At 39.2% G+C, this 14,621-nt stretch overlaps 1 protein-coding gene across 12 annotated transcripts; it reads right to left on the bottom strand.

Moving 5' to 3' along the window:
• Positions 1–3,023: 3,023 nt before the first annotated feature.
• Positions 3,024–13,736, bottom strand: LOC103696765 (protein FAR1-RELATED SEQUENCE 5-like). 12 transcript variants are annotated; one of them, XM_039125691.1, is made up of 7 exons: positions 13,664–13,736; positions 8,267–10,948; positions 5,312–7,636; positions 5,075–5,229; positions 4,772–4,984; positions 4,631–4,694; positions 3,024–3,888 (listed from the first exon to the last, which is right to left on the bottom strand). In XM_039125691.1, the coding sequence occupies exons 3-7, from the start codon at positions 7,632–7,634 to the stop codon at positions 3,845–3,847; spliced, it is 2,799 nt and encodes a 932-aa protein (XP_038981619.1). In that variant the 5' UTR covers positions 7,635–7,636; positions 8,267–10,948; positions 13,664–13,736; the 3' UTR covers positions 3,024–3,844. The 12 variants fall into 12 exon arrangements, with proteins under 12 accessions (XP_038981619.1, XP_038981615.1, XP_038981616.1 ...); XM_039125687.1 differs by lacking the exon at positions 13,664–13,736 and adding an exon at positions 13,156–13,610 and having other exon boundaries at positions 5,093–5,229; positions 8,267–8,331; XM_039125688.1 differs by lacking the exon at positions 13,664–13,736 and adding an exon at positions 13,156–13,606 and having other exon boundaries at positions 5,093–5,226; positions 8,267–8,331.
• Between the last annotated feature and the right edge of the window lie 885 nt (positions 13,737–14,621).

Here is a 14,621-nt window from a genome sequence, read left to right as displayed (position 1 = left end):
CGACCCCGAGTCGGCTGCCCTTTGATCCAGCAATCCGACCCCGAGTCGGACATCCTCGGCTCCGCAGCCCGACCCCGAGTCGGCTGCCCCTTGATCCAGCGCTCCGACCCCGAGTCGGAGATCTCCTGATAACGACAGGCTATTCCCCAGAGGCACGCCGCGGCCTCCTGCTCCACTACTCCCTGCAACGGCTGTATCCGATGCTGCTCCACGATCTCCTGCATCAGCCGTACAAAGCGGAGCCCCACTATGCCCTGACGTGGCCGTACCCGGTGCTGCTCCACGACGCCCTGTAACGGCCATGTCAGTGGCCACACCATCGTGCCCCACGATAACGAACCCCCCTGAGAGACCTCCCGGTCAGGTATATATGCGGCTGGGGGGAGAAAGGGGGGGAGGTGAGCAATATCTCCCAGAGCACTCTCTTACTTGCGATTATCACCTCTCCTCCTCCTCCAATCTCCTCTGACTTGACCGTCGGAGGGCCATCACCACCCTGGTGGTGGTGCAAGGCTTGTTTGCAGGTTTCTTGGCGGAAGGTGGAGCGCAACCAACACCAACCAAGACAACTCAGACGGAACCCCGTTCACACCGCAGTGCCAATCGTTCTCGGTTTGGACCACCAGCAACAACTATATAAAGTCTAAAGAGAATCTTGCGGATCCGCTTACTAAAGGTTTAACTAGAGAGCAAGTAAATTGCACATCGAGAGGAATGGGATTAAAGCCTATAATTAAAGAGTCATCATAATGGCAACCCAACCTAGTTGACTGGAGATCCCAAGATCTATGTTCAAAGGGACAACCGAATTATGTGTGGCTTAACATAAGCACTAGGGAGACAAAATCTCCAACCTATTCCTAAGATTAACTAGTGCTGCCTGCAGCGTTTATAATTAAGGGTAAGCTTCGCTTTTAATGAACTCTTATATCTTGAAAATCTAAGTGGGATATAGCAGGATATTCCTAATAAGAGTCACCTATATGAGTGTGAAGGGGCCGCTTCTATGAGAATTTTTATAAGGCTGAATTCTCTAGAGCACTCATGAATACCAGGAGTTGTTCAGGGCCAAAATGAACACAATCATGAGAACTAACTGTGTTAGAAAAGAGACTGTGTGAAGTCTATTTGATTCGATTTACTTAATCAGCTGAATAGTTCAAGACATCTTGTTCACTATTTAGCCAGTAAATCCGATAGCCTTTCACTAGAGAAGGTTCAAGGCCAAAAGCTACCTATCTCGATGCAGAATCTTTTCGCAATGTACTCTCTTGAGTGTCTGCATTAACATTTACATGCATTCAGCCAATTTTCTATTCATGTGGGGGATTGTTAGACTATAATAGGTGAATGAGAAAATAGGCTGCAAAATGACCCACTTGAAAGGGTGCTTCTTAGAAGAGGTATGTCTTTTCAAAAGAGTTGCATCTTTTCATTGCATCTTTGTATGATGCATCTTTTCATTTAAAAGACATGACTATTAGCATGAAAGACATAACTATTCATAGGGATGTGTCTATTCATTTGAATAGAAAAGACATGTCTCTTCACTTGGTGTCTATTCTGAAAAGTCACCATGAACTCTATAAATAGAGCCTTCCTCCAACCATTCTAAACACCGAATTTTTCCAATTCATCTAGTTCTCTCATTCTAGAGTTCTTAGAGAGCATAAGTGAGTTCATTCAAAGAGAGTACAAAAACTCAGTTTTTGGTTCGCCGTACAAACAAATTGGTGTGCTTCTTTTGTTTGTGAAGATCATTGTATCCTGGGAGACAGACGCTCACGAGATCCAAAGCACCTGTGTGGAGGGCGAAATCTGTCTTAAGGACATAGTGTCAAACACTAGCCTTGATCTAACATAGTTGATTCTTCATTTGAGGTCAGATTTATTTATTCATATATTTATTATTCAATTTATTTTATAAATTCACAATACATGCAAACAACAATAAGTTCATGAAATATGGTCATTTGATGGTAGCATGGCATTTCTTTCTCGTAATTAAGAAATTTGTTGAATACATGAATGAAGAGTGGATCATCCATTAAGCAGTTTGTGTTATAATAATAGAAAAATCAAAATTGGAATCTTTGTTAAATAGATGCGATCGATCAAATCAGTCAATACTTTACTAATAGCGACTGTTTGGTCCCGATTACCAAAAATCAGGTGCTCCCCTTTTTGGATTGGATTGGAGAAAAGGGCCTGACATGTTAAAATGCCTAAAAAGAGGGGGAGGAGGAATTTACTTGCAAAGGCTGTAGGGGGATACTAGAACAAAACTTGACAACATAGTAGGATTGATTGGAAATCTATGAACAGCAATAAGATTCCCTAAGGATATAAAGCCAGGAAATAAGGAGGATACTTGTGGATGCTAGCTTTGTAGGGTTTATGTTGAGATGTGCGTGTGGTAGCCTGGAACAAGTTTTTCTATGTTATAAGAATTATGATATCAGTTATAAGGACGCTACCATGTGCATGTATGAACATGTTTCAGGATTGGCATGTTGATTTGATGCACCGCAACCTGCAAAGGATGGAGAAACCAATCGGACATAAGAGCCAATTTGGGATGTCTATGGGAGACAATTCGTAACAAATGGAGCACATATGAAGGTCCGAGAAGTGGAGGAAAACTTAAAGAAAGCGGTGAAAATATTTAATGACAAATTTTGAGTTGGAACAGATGGTATTAAGTAGGAATTGATAGAAGAATGGTTCATGATCGGAATTAATGAAAATCTTAGGATAGAAATTGTGCTTAAGTTACATCTAGCTCCAGACTGTATAATGATAAGCATACTACCGGTGAAACTCTGCTTATTCAAAATGCTTGTTATCAAGTTTTCTATGTGAATATGGACAGTGGGTGTTATGCTATATTTTGCTGATATATTGTAGAGTAATTGATACTTTTCGTTTCTGGCAATTTTGATTCATTTTTAACGAAATCGGACTGGTTTATGACAAGATATAAGCCATGTGTAGATTTTTTTTCTTTTTTTCTGTTGAGAAAGCAAAGAACATATGAGGTCTGACAGACCACTACACATTCATGGTAGAAAGCAAAAAGGTGCAAAATAAACATAACAGAACCCAGGGAACAAGAGGAACAAGAAATCATGAGAAGCCAGAATCCCTATAGCAAAACAAATGACACACAAACAGCACCAGAAACGGCCTTACAAACTCCTGGAAAAAGTCGCAACTATTAAACATACTAAAACACAACCAGAGAGTTTTTAAAGTACTAACAACAGCAGAATAAGCATCTAAACGGCATAAGCAAGAGGTTTTCTCAAAGTACCCTCCTCAATAGGGGGCAGTCGCAGCTCCAATGCAAACATCCAAAAAAGCCTTCACCACAATAAGAACCCGATACATACAAAATAGCTCGGTTCAACAATAACTACCAACCTTGTCATGAAAACCTTCGCCAATTAAGAAGCGGCATCTTCAGGTGATTTAAACTGAACACCAGCCACACTCCTGAACTTCATAAAGAACATAGCACTTGAGCCGCCTCTTGGAACCTCAGCTGAAAACACGCTCTGCAGGAACTTTTAGGTGAAGAGGAACCCAACAACAGCAACTTCCAAGTCATTTCCCCTGCAGCAACCTATTTTGGAAACACTACAATCAAGTCATTCTACTGATTTCTTCCCAGCTTCTCCACTATCAGGTGCTGCATGGGTAGCCTTTCTTATTTTTTCTGTAATACCAACTCAATGAAAGACCATATTAGAAAAACCATTTCTTCATCTGTACTAGAGCCAGTTTGGAAAATCCAGCACCATTGGGCTAGATTTGCTGTTAGATCATGGATTACACGATCTATTTAGGTAAGGCCCATATCAACCCGATCTCTGTCCAGGTCAAATCCTGCGGGAGAAAAAAAAAAAAGACCTCCATATGTCTCTTTTGTTCATCATGCAATCCAACAAGCCAATATATGGGATACAGGCCAAGCCTAGGACAGACCTTTAAAAAAAAAAAAGGCCCAGGCAGGCCTAACAGTGGCAATTCCCCTAGGAAATCCAGCCTAAATGCCTAATTCTGCTGGATTTCCCAAACAGTCCCTGAGCTGTTCAGAATTTCTATTGGCAGCTTTTCCATATTAAGGATGGAGTAACCAACAACAAGCATGGTATCTCTCAAAACAAAGTACTAACAATCGAAAGAATGCTAATGATACGAAAAAAATTGGGCCAAAATTTATGCGACATTTTGCATTCTATGGGCAACTAAACACAACTTTATCTGCTTCAGAAATGAAGCAACTATAATTACTTCAGACATAAAATTTTGTCTATTGACAGAAATAGCTAAGACATTGACAATACAAACAAATTTATGTTCAGAAAATATGTAACACAAAAAGAGAACCTTAGATGAGAAAACACTCTACATGAGATTATATGGCTGTGGTACTTCCATGAACAGTGCTCCCCAAAAAAGCAGAAAGTCAATACAGAGTTCCCATTAATAAGCAATTCAGATCCAAGTGGAATCATTGATGCCTTGTGAATGAAGTCCCAGTCAGTTACCTGACAGTTAATGGTATTATGTTAGTTCATATTGGAACATTTGAGGTCAATATAAATAAGTAATGCTGTTTTTCTACCTTTGTTTATATCAAAGTTAAGCTTGCGGGACGATGGCTGATGTTGACCCGGAAGAGCAGAATGCTGCACCAAAATAAAAGGATACCTTAACTAAAACAAGAAAAAAGAACAAAACATTCTATTTGTCGAATAACTCATACCATTGGTTCATCAAGATGATGTGGGGACAGGGAAACATTTGGAACACTACGAGGTTGAACCATCCAACTAACAAAATTGTTGGATTGTCCCTGCATGATTGGCATAGGAACACCAACAGAGCCCCTACGAGTGCACCATGCTATGCTAGGATTTCTTACTGCTTGGGTTGCCATTGTATGGTCAAATATACCTTGTGAGGGTGTAAATGATTCCTGTAGCAGATTAACACTCAGTAAGTGAACTAGAGAGGTTATCAACATGATTCGCTATGAAATTCGATAATATAAGTAAGTGGACAAAACCTGAGCAGGCATGACCACCTCTTGAGTAAAAGATGTGCATCCTGAGGGTTGCATTTGAATTGGCGTACAGCATGATGTTGTACCATCCGGAGGATAGGAAGGAACATTTGAGGACTCATTAACCATAGTTTGACCCAATACATCAGCTTGTCCTACTTTCCAATGAAAATTGAAATGCATGAAAAAAAATAAATTATGGAAAATATTACTTGGATTTTTTTTATTAGCAGTACATACTTGTCTTCGTCTTATTCTGTGATTGCTGGTTCTGGGTAATGATGTCAACTGAACTGGAAGTGGGTTGAATTTTCTTGTTCCTTTTCTGCTCAAGTCCTCCCTTAGGGCGCCCTTTGCAGCCTCGTCTTTTCTTACTTCCTTCTAATGCATTCCGCTGCATATCATCAACGACAGTCACATCTTCCTCATCTGTCTGTCTACTCAATGGAGCAATACGCAACACATTTTCTACTTCTGACATCAGTTTATCGAGTTCGTTTTCAAATATTTGTAAGGCGTCCTCAGAAACTGCACTTTTTACTCCTATAGTAATTGCCTTGTGGCAAACCCGGGTATATTGCAGGGTCAGAGGTTCTTGACCATCAGTGTCAGCAATTGATCGATGTCTATCAGACATGGCCTCAACATTCGCATATTTTGTCCACCTCTTTAGTATATACCGAGTTGGGAGGCTAAGAATGCTCCTAAGGAGAAGAATCTTTAATGCATGCATGCATAAGATGCCAGCAGTCTCAAACTTTTTGCAGCTACAAGTGACCATGAAATTGGATGAGTTATATTCAACAATCCCATAACTGTGTTTTTCAGGAAGGGAAACTTTATAAACATCTACTGTCCCGTCAAAACCAACTTGTTCACAAAGACAAGAAAGCTGACTCTTGATCTCATCCTCAAATTCATTATATACCAGCCTTGTATATGATTCTGCTGCTTCATTCAACATGGGCATATCAACCAGCAAAACTGGTTTAGTTTGCCTTGATTTGTAATCTTCATAGAGTTCCTTCTCATGAAACCGAACCAGTGACTTTTGATACTGCTCTAAAAATTTGGAAAGTGGCAGCTTCCTGTTGAAATGCTTTTTAAAGTGATTCTTCATGCTCTCACTCCATTTCACTGTTGTCATGGAAGCACAAAAAGAATTTTTGTGGTAAACCAGAGCCCATTTCTCTCGTATTGCATATAAATCTTCCAACCATGCATTTCCTTCAAGGCCATACTTATTAACCAAATCAACCCATCGAGTATGAAAATCCTCTTCAGAGCCACCTTCATAGATGCAATTTTTGAAACCCTTCTGAAAATCTGGCTCGCTGCTATATGCATGGGAAATATGTATCGCTGAATTTTGCAATATATGCCACAAACAAAGACGGTGACATGTCTCAGGTAATGTCAAACTTATTGCCCTTGACAATGCAGGGAAATGATCTGTAAAGATTGTCTTTGGTTGTCGTCCAGACATTGCTACCATAAAGGTTTTAAATAACCAAACAAATGATTCCGTTGTTTCATCCAATAACAAAGCAGCACCAAATACCACAATTTGCTTATGATGGTTTATGCCAATGAATGGTGCAAATGGTATCTCAACCTTGTTCGTCCTATAAGTTGTGTCAAATAAGACCACATCACCAAAGTAGGAGAAATCAAGTATAGAGCGTGCATCTGCCCAAAAGAAGTTGGTCACTTGTTCTCTATCATCAAGTTGTATGGCATAAAAAAAGGAAGGATCCTCTAACTGCTTGGCTTTCAAAAATTCTAAAAGAACCTGAGCATCTCCCTTTTCAAGTTCTCTCATCCTGTTGGTGTGCAGATAGCTGCTTTGATCCTTCAGCAGAAACCCAACAGTTTCAGCGTCACGAGCCTCTTCCACCAGAAATTCCAAAGCTTGAGCAGGATTATCTGCATCATTACCCATTTCTGCAACATTTGGCATTCCATCACGCTGAGCCAACAATAACTTCCTATGAGACCTTAACAAGTGTGCTTTATGCGGACGTAGAAGTGGATGGTTGTGTTCATAGATGATTTTACTCACAACCCATACATTATCACGACTCACTTTATACTCAATACGAGCCATGCAATTTGTTCTCACAGCTTCACGTGGTTTCTTCGTCATATGTGTACTATGCTCCTGACGAGAGCCTTCATTGCTGCACAAGAAAACTCTATTCCGTACGGTCCCATCTTTTCTTCGGCCAAGATGACCCTTCCGGACACTAAAACCCTTCCGATGAGCATATCTATTATAAAATAAATATGCTTGATCTTCTGAATGAAATACCATACCAACTTCCGGCTCCAACTGTGAGTTGCCATTGGCCTTTGATTTATCAATATTATTGGTATATTTCACAACTGCAGAACCAGAGTCACCTTCCTTTGAAGCTTGGGATATCTTCTGCACAACATTCTCTCCAGTAGAAGGCCCCTGTGACATATTATCCATCTCTGCATCGTCTTTTTCTTTATCACTTAAAGAATCTTCAACAGTTTCCACAGATTCATTATCTGAAGAAGAACCAGATGAGTCCATTCCTGAGAAGTAAGCAAATAAGCAAACAAAGTGTTCCAAGCAGGCAACAAAAGAAGGTTGAGTTGGAACCACGTATTTGTTTTGGGAATTTCTCACTTGAGTCACATGCAGTGCTGATGCATGACTGTATCAGTTTAAGATGAATTGGTAACCAATGAAAAACTGGATCCAAAAGATAAATCACCACACCTTATTGAAATTAAATCATCAATTAGAATCAGCAATACAGTAGAAACTGACATGCAACTCCAACAATTATAACATTCTACTCAGATAATGCGCAAGCAAATGAAAGCTACTGATTTCGGTGGTTTGAATAAGATAATTGCATCGCATTTCCAAATCCAATTGCTTACAAGAAAACTGATTAAACTATTACTGCGGTGCTTTCTTTTACTTATAACCACCATATATTTGAAGAAAGAACATTGAAATCTCGTCTTTTGCAAGCTAAGCAAAAGATTGGACAGAAAATTCCAGTTCAGTATGCCCCCAACTCCACAACTATAATTTCATACGAAGTAAACAAGTACAAGCATCTTCTCCCAAAATCTTTGAAAAATTCCGAAAATTGCAAGCTACTGGATAATCAATTTTCCAACAAACAGTATAAGAGACATAGAATAGCTGACCTTGTCTCCAGCTTAGAAGATGAAAATAAAGGATGGACAATCCAAAGCTCCGTATAATGCGATGACTGTTCAAAAAAATATATTTATAAGAACATCGAAACAGATGCTGATTATTTTTTAAAAAAAACTACTTAAAACCCATGAAAAAAAGGGGGCTTTCTGAAATGGGGTTGAAGAATTCAGAACTTCCACAACCAAAATCGAACCTTTCAGAGAAGAATCACAGGAAGTGACGTTAATCTTCGATTTAAGGATTAAAAACAGAAAACTTGATACCCCGAGATTCAATTGGTCCCTAAAGTGAAGAAAATGATCCAAAAAGTCGGGAAAAAAATGATACCTGGATCAAAATGGAGAGAAGAAGATAGAGATCGGATTTTTTCGATCTCCTAGGGTTCTTAGTCACCGGCGGATTGATGGAGAGTGGATTAGGGTTAGGATTGGGCGGATTCCGACTCCCAGCGAGGAGGAGAGGGGCAAGAACGGAACGAACTCCTACGCGAGATTCCGTATAGAATTCGCGTGGGTGCACTGGCTTCGACCTAGATCCTATCCGGACTCGCGCGTAAATAGTTACATGCGATCTCCTAGATCTGCCGTTCATTTTACCTAGAATTGCGAGGGCCAGCCTGTGAAATGGTCATGATCAATGGCTGATTTTTTTTTTTTTTTGGATTTTTTTCTTCCCACTCGAACTCCTGTACAACTTCAGAATCATGGAAGGCTCTCTTAACTTCTCTCGCTCTCAACAGACTTAAGAAAGTAGAGGATTAGTCATGAACCAGTATAGCTTATGCATAATATACTTATTCTCGGAATATTTGGATTAGATGCAACACATGCAACTTAGCAGAAATTGGCAGCCAATTGATCACTGTATCCAATCATAAAATGGGGAATTTCATGCATCATATGCATTTTTAGTTCGAGTCTCGCAAACACAACTTGGATGATAACATGATATAGTTAACTTGGTTATATCGATACCTTATTTGAAATTTATATGGCATTCTAGTTTATTACTATAGGCAAATTTTGTCAATCTTCTATCTATATCAATCCTCAAGTCCCTCTCTTTTATTAGAAGAATAACCGACATAGCCTAAATTTTCGCAAAGACATTTGTGTGGGTGTTTTCATCCATTATACTTGGAATGGATCATACTCATTCAATGGCACCATTGTCTATTGTATTGAATGGAGTAATAATTTCGATACACAAAATAATGATTGGATGTAGAAAAAAAAATATAAATGCCTCTTTTGGAACTATTTAAATATAATATATTTTTCAATTAGATAAAACTTAGATACGATTCTCGCCAAAGGTATTCAAAGATCTCCAATTTGGATCAAAGATTACAAATCAAGATATTGAAGAAGTGATAAGGTAGAAAATATGGAAGAAAGATAGTCGAACTGCAAGCTCGCATGTATTTTGCTCCTCATAATGGAAAATGTGCACAAAATTGAGAAAAATGAAAAAAAAAGATTAGATGAGGATGTGAGCATGTCGGTCTATGAGATTCTTATGTGATCGAATATGTAAATAGGCTACCTGTATCTCTTGTCTAAGGATACTCTGCCTGGAAAAATATTAGAATTACTAGTAAATTTTAAACATATATTAAGAGAAAAATGTAAAATTTAAGTTGATTGTGTATGGAAACTAAGCCTTGCCTTGCCCCTGTTTCTAATCTAGTATATTTTAGGTTGATCATGCTTGATTCATCCTACCAAATTGAGCCCAATCTAAGATGACTTGGTTGACTAGACATAGCCCTATGCTCATTAAAAAAAACATAGACAGAGAACATTTTTTCTTTTGGATAATTCAACCCATGGGTGAACAACTTGCCCTACGATTACTAAGTTTAGTTTCAACAAATTGGCTCCATAGTCCTCAATGTCATCTCTGATGCATAATCATAGCCATAGCTTGAAACCTTGAAGCACTAGCCATAGCTTGAAACCTTCAATATCGCACTAGCCATAGCTTGAAACCTTGAAGCACTTCGACATAATCGGATATTATGATCTTTTTTTCAAAAAGGCAATATAAATTACAAGGATCTAAGCCTACACGGTTAGTCATTGACCACTGGCCATTGCCTCAAGAGAGATATTACAGTTATTTTCTTATGAGAGATGGTCTGTTCTAGTGCACCAATTTCCATTAAAAAAATGAAGAGAGTTTACTGAAACTCCTTCAGATACCCTAAACCTATGCAACCTACTCTTACCAGAGCAACTTTTACTGACTCTCCCTGGTAATGATATGTACCAGGGAAGATGGTTGTAAATGAGGAAACTGGCTTTGAGCTTTAGGAAAGGATGGATTAGATGGATTAACAGGGAAGAAGCTTCCAGAGCTGTTAGAATGTCCATCATGATGCATGTTCACATAAGGTGGAGGAAGATAAGAAACAGAAGGATTCATTGAAGCAGAACCTAAAGATGTATTTGGCAGTGGATCAATTCCTGGAGGCAATGGCTGTCCATGAAAGTTAGCCATGAGTTCTCAGCAAGAAAACTAATGCTAATTAGATGGTCAGCCACACATAGGACCTGAAAGATAATAATTTAAGAAAAAAACAAAGAAACTTGGTGAAATTCTTTAAAATAGTCCACGTAAGATCCTTGATCTGCCAACAGTCTATTGCTCTATGCTAAAGGTGCAGCCTGAAACACATTAACAAGCATAATACCAACATTAGTAGCAGAACAATTTAAATTTAGAGGGATTAAGATGAAATGACAGAAACTTCTAAAAGAAAATGATGAACAGCTAAATTGCATCTTTGGAGCATTCAACTATTTGAGAACGTGTAACACGGCACTAGCAACCAATATATCATATATTAAAACTAATTTAACAATTTATATATATGTCCGAGTGCATGCACACCAACCAACCGATCTGTTTCCAATAATGGCTCAATTAGATGTATTTGAAACACTATCAGCCTTAATTTAGTTTCCAGAAAACAGAAAATCTCTATTAATAAACAGAAATTAGACATATCACTTGTTACATGACTGGCATAACTGCATTTTGGGTTCATTCCATGACTGGCATATATTTTCAGTGCGTATAGGACTAACAGTTTAACACAACTGCGAAGAAAGTTTTGCATCACAAGGACTTACGATAAGTAGGAATCCTGAGAATGAAAATTCCTAGATTCCAAAATGGTTCTTTTCAACTTGAATTGCAGTCAAGTCATGCATATGATGAAGCATATAATTCAAGAATCATAGATCCATACCAAATTCTCAAATCATGAAGAGCAGGAAGTTTTCATGGCCTACTATGACTGATGCTATACTCTTAACAGAAACCATGCTTCAGTAACAATCTTAATTCTATCTGTAACAACCAAAATTTCCCAAAGGAAAAAAAAAACTGAAACTGCTTTGTTTTGCAGACAATAACTCCCAACTTCGATCTCTTTTATAGAAAACAAATAGAATATTAAGGATAAATGACTGATACAAGAAAAAAAATCAACCCAGTAATTCATAATGCAAGTTGAGTCCAGAACTTTCACTACATTTTTATATATCTTTCTTTTTCAATGGCACAAGATTCCCAGTACTTCCTTTTAAGTTTGATTGGAGTTGGATATTTCCCAAATTTGCAAGTTATTGACAAATTGTATAGGCACAAAGTTATTAAGCCTTGATTTTAAAATGGGAAAGGAGAGAACAAATTTTTGGATGAGCTTGGCATGGAGGAGGTTCAACTGAGAAGATGGCATGGTCAAGAATCAAAAGATGAACTAAGGGGACACAATTGAGCAAGTGCAAAAAATTGTGGAGCAGCAACGGACTCGCTCCTCTGAATATAAAAGAAATTATCAATAAGCTTGAAGGAAATCCAGCACTAAACTAGCAGTCCCTCTTCAATAACAATCAAACAACATGAATTCATGCTAAATTAACGCACATTTCAGATAACAATTGATTATAGTGTTGACTATATGTTAATTAACCAAAAATAAAAAAGAAATCTTCCATTTTCTTTCTATGCTTCATCTCTTCCCAAGTTCACGGTAATTTTGGAGGGTTGTGGCCTAGTTGCATCAAATCAAACTATGACAAATAATGCATAACAGACTAGTGCCTGGTCACCAATTGGCCATATAGTTTCCATTGTAGGCCTATATTTACCTTCTCAAGTGTCTGGCACCCATTACTACAAAGCTATAAGCTGATCCTAGACTAATAGTTATCCATAAAATCTAGTCAATCCTTCAAGGGAACCATCTCAACTTAGAGGCATGCTCCATAGCCAAGACCATATTTGATTGACGATAGGCTTGGATGACAATGATGACGATGATCGATCATTGTTTCAAATCTTGAGACAACTACCTCACAAGGAAATCTTAGATTACAAATATTTGCAATTTATCTCTTAGCAAGTGAAGCTAATAAAACATATTATGATTGCAAAATGGTCTGCTGTGGCCTCTGGTTTGAAAAATTGTGATATAAGTGCAATGCAATAAAGGCCACTGATGGAAAAGGACCAAGAGAAAGAGAATAAGGCAAAGAGGCATAAGTATTGTTGCCCAACAGAATTAGGATCTGAATTAAAATTAACCCATATTAAAAATACTCTAAGATCTTGCCTCCAAAACTATGCAAACAGGACTGATTGAATTAGATGGATTCCACTGAACCATCCAATACACCCGGAATTGCTGAGTCAAAAGTAATAAGGCTCAGAAATGCTCATGTTACCAAGCAGTTCTTGCTACAAAACAATACGTCCGCTAACAAGACACATTAATGCATTAGTTTGCAACAAGGCTTATGTATTGTATACTATTGCATATAAAAAATTTCTTTAACCCCTGTTTTAGCTAGAAAATACCACGCACCACATCTCGGGCCCCTTACTCGTTATCGTCCAATAAGCATACTACATAGAGATAACCAGCAATATTTCCCTCTTAGACCAAGCTAGTCACTTGGACTGATACGTTCAAAGCTCACGCAATATGGAGTTTGGAAACCTGGGAGCTCCTTCCCCTGAATGATATCGAAAATGAAAGAATCGGTGCCCAAAATGATAGAGACTTTCTTTCCTTCCTTAGCCTGCAAAAGACCTCCTTCTTTGCCAGGGATAACATTTCAGCAAACAATTCATCGACATCTAACATATGCTGATTTCGAGTTTGTGATGCCAAGAAGAATATGAAACAGGCATCCATGAATAGGCAGTCCCCAGAATAAATTTTCCAACTATAACGAAGGTGAAGATGGCCCTAAGCCTATACCATCGAACATTAAATTAAGAAAGAATCATTCAAATAGAACAAGCATACTGGATGGAAGATTTTCTTTTTTCTTTAAAAAAAAAAAGAAGAAAGAATTGTTTCGACTTACTTTGGCGATGGCCGACGGAAAAGGAGGAGAGGAGAGGAGGGAAGAGTTACGGGATGGGAGGGGGGGGGGGGGGGGGGGAAGGGGGGGTCGGGATTTGCCCAGCAATTATACGGTGCTTCGCTTCTCCTGCCGCGCCGACCAAGGGCTTGGGCGCTTGGGGTTCTTCTATTCGGGACGGACCGAGTGGCGTCACCCCCGGTGATAGCGATGCAAAAAGAAAAGCAGCTTGGATGGCGAGGGCGGGATGGAAGACCGACTCGATCGAGCCCGAGGTACCGAGCCCGGGAGATGGCTCCGGCTAGGCTGGCCTTGTCGCCTGCTCTGGTTTTTGCTGTTAGACGGCGCGGGAGATGCACGTGGGAAAACGGGTGCTTGTAGTATCCACGTGTGGCGGGATCTCATCGGACCGTATTGGCTGAGCGCAACTCATTTAGGGCTCGTTTGGTTCGCGGGAAAAGAAGGGGGGAAAGTGTGGTCAACGGGAAAGTAATGAGATGCCTCTTGTTTGGTTGGAGTTTTCAAAGGAGAGAGAAGGGAAAGTTGTATTCCCATGGGAATGTGATTCCCACATTTCATGGGAAAGTCTTTCCCATGAGAAACATGGGAAAGTTACTTTCCCATGAGGCGGGAATCACTCCATTTTTACTTTTTCCCAAAAAGTCCCTTCAGCATTAAAGAAGCATTAAAGAGGCATTAAAAACCTAATTTTTATTAAGGGCATAATAGGAATTATATATAACTTTCCTAGGAAAGTGGATGGCCAACCAAACATAAGCATCTTGGAAATTTGTCACTTTCCCATGGTCAACCAAACATGCCAAAAGTACTTTCCTAGGCATCCTCTTCCTAGGAATTTGTTTCCCAGGAATCATATTCCTAGGAAGGAAAATGCTTCCCGCGAACCAAACGAGCCCTTAGGGCCGGGATTAGATGGATTTTCTACCGGTTTGATGGATTC

Source organism: Phoenix dactylifera, chromosome 4, assembly GCF_009389715.1.
Source record: "Phoenix dactylifera cultivar Barhee BC4 chromosome 4, palm_55x_up_171113_PBpolish2nd_filt_p, whole genome shotgun sequence".
NCBI classification, from domain to species: Eukaryota; Viridiplantae; Streptophyta; class Magnoliopsida; order Arecales; family Arecaceae; genus Phoenix; species Phoenix dactylifera.
The sequence above is the reverse complement of the archived record's forward strand: the minus strand, read 5'-3'. Positions and strand labels throughout refer to the sequence as shown.

Excerpts from the sequence above, each read along its gene's own strand:
- LOC103696765 (XM_039125685.1), bottom strand. Across the intron at positions 5,230-5,311 it reads ACAGAATAAGACGAAGACAA|TAGGACAAGCTGATGTATTG; the intron begins GTATGTACTGCT and ends TTCATTGGAAAG. Across the intron at positions 3,889-4,630 it reads TAACTTTGATATAAACAAAG|GATTTGACCTGGACAGAGAT; the intron begins GTAGAAAAACAG and ends TTTCTCCCGCAG.